The sequence below is a fragment of the Nelumbo lutea genome, chromosome 1, assembly GCF_056320005.1.
Source record: "Nelumbo lutea isolate HS-2025 chromosome 1, American lotus-T2T, whole genome shotgun sequence".
NCBI classification, from domain to species: Eukaryota; Viridiplantae; Streptophyta; class Magnoliopsida; order Proteales; family Nelumbonaceae; genus Nelumbo; species Nelumbo lutea.
In genome coordinates this window covers 14,580,711-14,589,715 of record NC_142684.1, presented here as the reverse complement: position 1 = coordinate 14,589,715, position 9,005 = coordinate 14,580,711, and the positions used below count along the sequence as shown (strand labels likewise).

The 9,005-nt window shown below is 37.0% G+C and overlaps 1 protein-coding gene across 1 annotated transcript; it reads right to left on the bottom strand.

Moving 5' to 3' along the window:
• Positions 1-5,307: 5,307 nt before the first annotated feature.
• Positions 5,308-6,215, bottom strand: POLD4 (polymerase delta 4). The gene is made up of 2 exons (XM_088965468.1): positions 5,962-6,215; positions 5,308-5,651 (listed from the first exon to the last, which is right to left on the bottom strand). The coding sequence occupies exons 1-2, from the start codon at positions 6,134-6,136 to the stop codon at positions 5,452-5,454; spliced, it is 375 nt and encodes a 124-aa protein (XP_088821594.1). The 5' UTR covers positions 6,137-6,215; the 3' UTR covers positions 5,308-5,451.
• Between the last annotated feature and the right edge of the window lie 2,790 nt (positions 6,216-9,005).

Below are 9,005 nucleotides of genomic sequence, written 5' to 3'. Positions count from 1 at the left end.
TACTACTTGTAACAATGTGATCTTTTCCAGTACATTGGTTGGACAATTTATAACAAGGGAGAGATTGAAGATGATTCACCCATAAAATTAGAGAAAAATTAGAGTAAGATGGACAAAATAGGGGATGCATCCAGAGTCTTGTATGATAGACGAATACCACTTGGATCGAAGGGAAATTTTATAAAACAATTATGAGGCCAGTTATGTTGTATAGAGCAGAAAGTTGGGCAGTCAAAAAAAATGTCCAAAAAAAACTAGTGTGGCAGAAATGCATATGCTAAGATGAATGAGTGGAAAATTAGAAAAAATAGAGTCAAAAATTAAATTATTTGAAAGAACCTAAGAATAGCTCCAATACATAACAAAATGAGAGAAAGTAGACTAAGACTGTACATAGAAGACTATTAAACAAAAAAGGACTTGAGTTGAAATAGTTAGAAATGATTCTGTAATCTAGCAATGGATAAGGAATTAAATAGAATGGAAAGGTAAAATAGGATTCATGCATATGGCTGGGATAAGGCTTGGATGATACAGTGGAAAATGACAATTTGAATAAATCTATTAGGCCAATTTTGTTTTTGTACAAGTGTTTGGGGTACCTTTAGAAGAAACACTCATGGGCCAATGCCCTTGAACATTTTCCACTGTTTAGGTGATCGTTACTATTTTTAGATATCAAAACAAGCATTTCATAGTAATAAGTCAATTAAATAAATAGGTTGTAAATTATAGGGGTGTTTTAGTAAAATGAAAATATGATAGGTTTAAGTAAATCTGTGAAATTATAGAGAGTGCTCTAGTAAATGACTTTTAGCTATACTACTATGAAAACGTGTGAATGAGAGTAGAACTTTTATTTGACTAAAATACCCTAACATTTGAATTTGATTCCTTTTTAATTGTAAGGACATAAATGTAATTTGAACCACTTTTTTCATTCAAGTCCCTCTCGTTAAGTCATATATTTAAGGTATTAAATCCTGTTAAGATTCATTGATCTTGTGCTTGACTAGAAGACCCCTATTTTTGAATTTAGTCCCTCTAATTTTGAGGGCACAGAATGTAATTTAAACTACTACATTTCTCCTTATTCAATTCCCTCTCTTTAAGTCTTTTATTTATAGTATTAACTTCCATTCGTTCTTTGAATCTTATGTTAATTAACCATATTAAATAAAAGAAAAATAAGTATGACAAAATATTGTTTTATTGATGACAGAAATAAAAATGCAAATTTAAAACCAACTCAAAAATAGAGTTGTTTTTCTTGTTTGTTGGCAAATCAACAATTCAACCTTTTGGGTCAAAATATGTCAGCCCTTGACGCCATAGTTAAATAATAATAAAATTTTAAAAAAATGAAAATGTAAAAATGTATAAAAAATAAAAAAAAAAGTATAAAACATTTGGACACGTAAGTGTGACAATATTTTTTGTAGAAATATAAAAAAAAAATTGTACAAAAATTTGAAAACATATTATTTACTATCATGTGGAGAAATTAAACAAAGACTCATGCTAAAAACAAAATGCTTCATCAATGGCAGGATCACATTCTTCAATTCCATAATTCGATTGATGCCCCATTGTTTAGTGAGATCCATTAAATTCCTTAAAACACAATGTAAAATTTAGATAAAATCCAAAGGGATTTTCTATTGAAGGTAAAAGCAAAAGATTCAAAGTATCAATACATATCTTTACGCATTATAGGTTTGAAGGGTTTTCAGGGTCACAAGTCACAACTAGATTCTGAGAATTAGGTCCTTTAAATTGGTTTAAATCAAGGTTCAAAATATCGATACACCTGATATGCTGATAGTGGCATATCAAGCAGTATCGATAGTTTTTTTATTTTTTTATTTTTTCGAATCTGATTCAATGGTGCTGGTTTAAGGTCCATCCACCCTTTGAACCGGTTCAGACCCCCAAAACACTCCCTGTAGGGGCATAACGAGAAGCCCCTGATACAATGCATATCAGTCGATATGTATTGATACTTTGAACCTTGATTTAAATATTAAAAAAAAAAAGTATGATACCGTTCAGACTTGATGTGGGGGAGGCTTTAACCAATCAAAACTCCATGTGAAAGAGACCAGATTTCCTGTGAGAGCAATATCAAAACCCACCTGATTGGTTACCACTTCTATGATGCCAACTGGTTGGTTATAAGTTTTTTCTAGGATAGTAATCAAACCCTAAATATTCATCTTAACATATTTATGCTTGAATTATCAAAGCTAAAAACTATAAAAAAAAAAAAATGTATGGTTGAAAGCTTTGGATACACAACTTTTGTATGTCGAGAGTATATGCTTACAACATATTTGTGTTTGAATTATCAAAAAATATGGATGGTTAAAAGCTTTGGATACACAAATTTTATATATCCAGAGTATATGCTCACTACCATGTGTTCTTGTTGAGAAAAACTATAAAATTTTGCTGGTTCTGAAATCATGACGACTTCACTTTAATTTCGCTTACCAGAACCAGCAATGGCATACAAATGGCGAACAATGGTTGTGTTTGTGAACCAAAATAATTTAATAAACACAAACACAACTTCTGCGAAGCCGCATTAGGTGCATCTACCAAAACTGACATAATTTCTGGAAAACCAAATTCAAAAAATAAATGCTATGGGTACGGCAAGCATCCTTATCAAATCGAGAGCTCATTAAGAAGGCCATTGCATAGCAGACAGCAAATGGTTAACGAAAGTTTGACACCCCTTTAGAAAAAACAGTGAATGTAAGCAATACTGAAAAGTCGAACTTGAGGATGGCAGAAGGGTATAATATGTAATGTATATATGTATATAAGTTATTTTATATTATATTGTATATTTTATATAAATATTATAATATGACATGTATAATTTATATTATATATAATATTTTATATTATATAATGTATAAAATAAATTTATATACATGTTATTTTGTTTAATATAAAATATTATAAATATGTAATGTTTTATATATATAAGACATTGGCCCAGAATCAAACCCAGCCCGGCCCAGGCCCATATAAACCTGGGCTAGGATTTATATTTCAGACCCGGAACTCTGGGCTGGGCCAGGCCTGAGCCTACGGGCCTAGCCCATAATCACCCCTAATGGCAGAGGTAATCTCATAGACCATCATCATCCCCTATCACAACCAGAGGTCGGTTAAGTGGTCAGAGATACTCAAAAGAAAAAAAAGAAAAAAAAAAAAAAAAAGAAAGAAAGAAAACACATCCAAAATTTAGTTCCAAATGTGATGTTGAATAGAACAAAAGCTATTCTAATCCTAAAGGACAATATTATAAAAGAAAGAAAAAAAAAGCTTGGGCATCAGATCCGAAAAGAAAACTCAATAAAATCAACATGCATCCTCGCTAAAATGGGAAATTGAGATAAAACAAATACGGAAAATAAAATGTCAACTAAAAATTAAAACATTGTTGTACCTTCTAAACAGATAAAACTCCCAGCCAAAATGATAAGTAAGCAAAACGGGACCGGGCATGTGGATTTTGATTTTCTGATTTGAGGAAGGGAAGGATATGGGATACATTCTCAAGAACTGTACATTTTTTAAAACAAATCCAGATGAGTTTAAACCCACATTTATTCGGATCTGAGAGAGAAAGATACTTGAATTATGGAGTAGTGAAGAAGAATGTTTAACTCAAATGTGGAACAAAAAATGGATAATTATGGGGAAAAGGATTGCATTTCTACTATGATATATCTAAAATAGAAATGGAATATAGTATTCCATGACAATTTATTATTATTACCACCAGTAATAATGGAGAGAGCCAAAGACAGGTTAACTAAATATCTCAAAATAAATGAAGGGAATCAATCAGAACTTTACACAAGATAGTGGAAATTTATATGGTGGAAAGATCTAGGGATGAATATGATTAAAATCAATTTTGATGACTTTGATACAACAATGGTGGATGTACAATTGGCTTAAAGAAATGAAGAGAAACATATTTTGAAACCCAGGCTCTGTTTAGTTCTGTGGATGCTTATTGGAAAAACATCACCACATCAGTGCCACTTAGGCATTCACATTTATTGTGCATGAAACCACTGTTTGGTTTCAACGTTTATCAAATAAACATTAAAATACAGAAATGCTTGGATTAGCATAAGGCATTGGGAGAAATTTCAAATGTTTAAAGTAACGATTTTCAATTAAACGTTTATCTGAGAAACACCACATCTATAAGCGCCGACAGAACTGAACACATATTAAGAAGACATCAATTGGCATAACCACCATCAACATAGCAGGGAATTGAGCTGCTTTATCGGAAAAAAAAATGGCAACAAATCCAAAGATAAAGAAAAGATAACCGAAGGTGTCTCAAGATTGATTCTAATACCATTTTAAACATGGCTAATCCATTACAGTGGTCAAGTATCAGCTGGACAGTCTGAAAAAGTGACTATGCCAACACTATACATGTACAAGCAGATTATACATATGCATCTCAAGTACCAAAATACAAGAGGTTATTATGAATCTCATAGTGCATTTTGTCACATTTGGCTTCCAAAAAAAAAAAAAACAAGAAAAAGATTAAAAAAACCACAGAGTGCTGTCACCTTATCTTTCCTGTACAACATTCTCATATTGGACCATCCAACAACACCAACATGTGGCTTGTATATATTTAGAGAAATCAAAATTTCACTAGAATTCTATCATTACAAATTTATTTTGCTCGTAGAAGCAATTTTACATAATTTTTAAATACTTGAAAACTTTAAACTTGAGACATTAACCTCATTAATCTAGCTCCTCTATGGGTCAATAAAAAAAAGTAAAGCAGAACATAGCAATTAAGGCTCAAATAGTCTTAGGTCTTACCATATGGACATTTGTTGCAGCCATTCCAGTGCCATGCATCATAATTGAGGCTACAAATACTCAAGCTACACAAGATTCATCCTCAACGAAAGAACAAAAATGTTGAATAGTATCCTTGTCATAGATTCTTCTTGAACCCTTATGTGACAAGATGCCAATCAAAGAGCACAAAACACAGTACCAGGCAACAAAAAAAAGCCATCATGAGCCATCGTCTTATGCATCTACATGACTTGCATCAAAATAGCCAAATTGCAAAGTTTCCCTTAAGAAATCCACAACATTAGAAGGTTGTTTGCTTTAGCACTTTAAATTAATCCGGTTGTGTCTCTATTCATAAATCCATATTGAAACCCATGATCACATAATGCAAGAAAAAATAAATAAAATCGACCATAGCTACATAATCGTCAATCAAGAATCTACAACAGAAAACAATTCCGTATTCTATATATAGATGAAATACTTCAAAGTAGCCCACAAAATATTATTTCACGGAGTACAAAAGAGTACAGCCAGTGGCTGTACATTTCCACTAGAACCATGTTCAATACAAGTTCTGATTTACTAAACTCGGCCATCCCACAGACAATCCACCCCGGTTTTACCTCCTCTCAGGAGACTCTCCACCTCTTTGGGTGGATTCAGACCTAGACTATTAGCACGCTCCCATCGATCCAATCTACTCATCCCAAGGCACGGTCCATACGCCATGTTCAGGTCGAATTGCCTCAGAACCTCCTCATCTTCACCAAACTCATCTAAAACTAAAAAAGACCAACACCAAGAAATACAAGTCAGCATTCGTCATGTCATATATCAATCCTGGAACCCTCCAGAACAATTAGATAACCTTACTGTTCAGAAAAAAAGTAACATATAAATGGGAGGACTAATTCATGGGTTTTATTTCCAAATCCCCAATCTTACAAAGGATGAAGAGTGACCAAAACCCTAATTTATTTTTCTCTTTCACCTTCATCAATCATTTGATTATAAACCCAAAATACAGGTGCAGATAGTAACAAATATAGAGGCATAGAGAGAAAGAGATAGAGAAAACAGAGAAAAGAAGACCTTTGAGATCGGGTGAACCATGAGCGATGAGGACTGTAGGTTGGGCAAGATCAGAACCCAAGCTGGAAGAAATGGCGGGTGATTTGTTGGTGGGTTTGGATTTGGGCTTCGAGGGAGATTTTCCGATGCCGCTCTTCTTCTGCTTGTAGTAGTTTTTCATGCTTCCCGTTGCCATTCTATCCTTTCTTCTTCTTCTTCTTCCGCTTCCGCTGCTGCTGAGAGATTTCAAATTTTGAAATTGCTGGGTGAGGAGAGGGGTGTCCCTACCTCTTTATATATGTGTCCTCTCCATCAGTTCGGAACTTCGGGTTATGTGTCCGGTGTTTTCTTCCACGTTTTACCCCTCTAAGTTTCTATATTCCTTGTTATGTCCTCGTAAATTTAACAGATGGGTATGCAGATGGTGTATTTTGGGCGGGCCCAATTCAAGCCCGATCCGACCCAATCCACAATTTTACACAGGCTGGGCTTATCAGTCCTCGGGCCGGACCTGGACCCAAAATTTCAGGCTATTAAATCTTTTGGGCTGGGCTCGGGCCTAGCCCTTACAAGCCAAGCCCAGAAGATTTTTCTACATAAATATCCATACATACATATACGATATCAATTTTTGGTGTGGGTTAATTAATCAATCCAAGCCCAACTCAAGTGCATCAAGTTTTAGTGCCGATTGGGGTAGGGCTGAATAATTCAGGCTTGACCTTGAGGCTCAGGCCGGATTTGGGCTTTAGGCCCAATTTTTAAGGTTGGGCTTGGGTTGAATTAAAACCCGGCTCAGTCTGCCCGACTTGCACCCCTAGTGGGACATACAGAGAAATTCAGACCCATAAATGGTGGGACTTCTGCTTCAAAGTTCAAATAGAAGTAGAACTGTTGTTTGCTGATATTATTCACAAATTTAAAAAGCAGAAAGGAAAGCGAAGAGGGGATGCTTTAAAACTGGACATGGCCAAGGCTTTTGATCTTATGAGGTGAAAGTTTATAGTAGAAGTAAATTAGGAAAAGAATGGGTTCCCGGATCAGTGGTTTGTTTTTTATTGAACGAGGTCTTAGACAAGGAGGCCCTTTCTCTCCTTTTCTTCTTATAATTGGCATGCAACTTCTCTTGGCTCTAATTGAAGAAGAGGAGATTCAAGGACATGTTGAAGGCATCAAATTCACAATTAAAAAACAGTAAGCATGTTACTCATCTCCTTTTTGCTAATGACTGTCTAGGTTTTTTCTAAATTAGATACCAATTCTCTCTTGAAGTTTGAACTTCTCTCAGGCCAACAGATAAACTACCACAAAATCTGGTGTCGTATTTAGTAAAAATACCCACAGAGTGCACCAAAAATTGCTTTGTAGCTAGGCTTCTAAATATGAAAATCATGAATTGCCATTTCAAATACTTGGGCTGATAAAAATGTAAGAGTACTTCTTACAAAGAGTTGATTGAGGAGGTAGAGCATAGACTGGACACTTGGCAAGCCAAAACCTTCTCACCAAGTTAGGAGAACGACTTTCATCAAGGTTGTTGCTTAAAGATTCCCAAACTACATTGTGATGACAAATTTGCGACCCAAGCAAGTTCTTTCTCATTTGGACTGCAACTTCTCGTGGAAAGGATGTTAATGGCAGACGCGATGAATATAATTAATAAATCACTAGATCTTTGCAAAGCAAATTTTGAAACTTCTCAAAGGGATAGATTAGATTTCGACTCAACAACTACAGGCTAAATATTTAAAAAAAAAAAAGTTGTAAGTTGAAATCCACAGATATATTCTTGGTGGTGAATGAAAATTGATTCTGATCGAAGCTGAAAAATGATGTAGAGGGTTGGCTGTTGGTGTTGGAAGCAGGTGGGTTGCGGCACTAGAATTGATGCTCTCCACGATCCATGGAAACCATGGACGACAAACAATCGACCCTCTCTCTCAACAATCAACACTACTGTTGATGCCCGGTTTGACCGAGGGCAATTAAGTAATTTCACTCCCAAGCTTTGAAGGAAAGTCGAATGCTTTGAGGTTCCAGAGGAGATGAGCCAAGGCCGAGGGTTGAAGGCCGAGGTGAATCGTTCCTTCGAATGCTATAGAAGTCGAGGGCTAGTACTGAGAAGGGTGATCGAGGGAGGACAAGATATTGTTCCCACAATAGTGAATCTACAAGGGAGAAGGTGTCAGAGGCCTCGGGTGATAACCCGAGGCTAGGACTCCGACGATCAAGTTAGTATGTGCACGAGGTAAGTAATGAGTCTGGAACCGAGGGGTCCAGACAAGGTCTCAGATAGGGCTAAGTCCTTAGAGGAGAGAGCACTAGAGATCACAAAGGTTCCGAATCCTTTACCTTGTGGGGGGTGCCTTGCATTTATAGTAGGAGCTGCCAAGGGGTAGTTGGGCTCGGATGGTCCTGATGCGAGCCATATGAGGGTCTGGCAAGATGTTCTGCCAGAGCCACACAACACCCTGTGACTGGGTCCGCCTGGTCTGCATCAGGTAACCATGAGTGTCCTCATGGTAAGCCTATGTGGGCGTCCTCCATTCGACACATATCAGCCTTGAACAGGCCAGCCAAATGTGCCTACATCACTTGCCCTCTGCTCCCGAGGTCGAGGTGGGGGTTCGGAAAGGGCCTTGGCTTCAACCGAAGGGAGTGTCAATGTTGGTAGGTGCCATCTAGCTTGTTTAGCGAGGTGTACCCTATAGTGGCGTCGCCTTCGTCTTGCTTCTGCTTCGGTCTGATTTCAAATCGTGGAAGAGAGGTGAACTTATGGATGCCTCGGCTTTGGGTAGGGAGACCGAGGTGGAGGGGGTCTGGCTAAGCCGAGCATGTGCCTTATATTCACGCGGTGACAATTTGGGGTTGTGCATGGTAGATGATTCACTGGCTAGCGCACCGAAGTCGTGCACGATATGGGTCCGGCATGAGGAGAGCCTTCCGTAGGGGGGACGGGCGCTCTGGGTAAACCAGTCTATGCGTCCATCAAGTCTGTGCACTCGAACCGGTGGGTTGTGGTGAACGGACCCGTCAGTTCGCTTGGCATCGTTTCGACTTCCCGA

What these genes read in the sequence shown, in the direction of transcription:
- POLD4 (XM_088965468.1), bottom strand. Translation starts at nt 6,136, where the DNA reads ATGGCAACGGGAAGCATGAAAAACTACTACAAGCAGAAGAAGAGCGGC. An exon ending in TGGTTCACCCGATCTCAAAG is followed by an intron (nt 5,652 to 5,961) that starts GTCTTCTTTTCT and finishes GGTCTTTTTTAG; the next exon opens with TTTTAGATGAGTTTGGTGAA.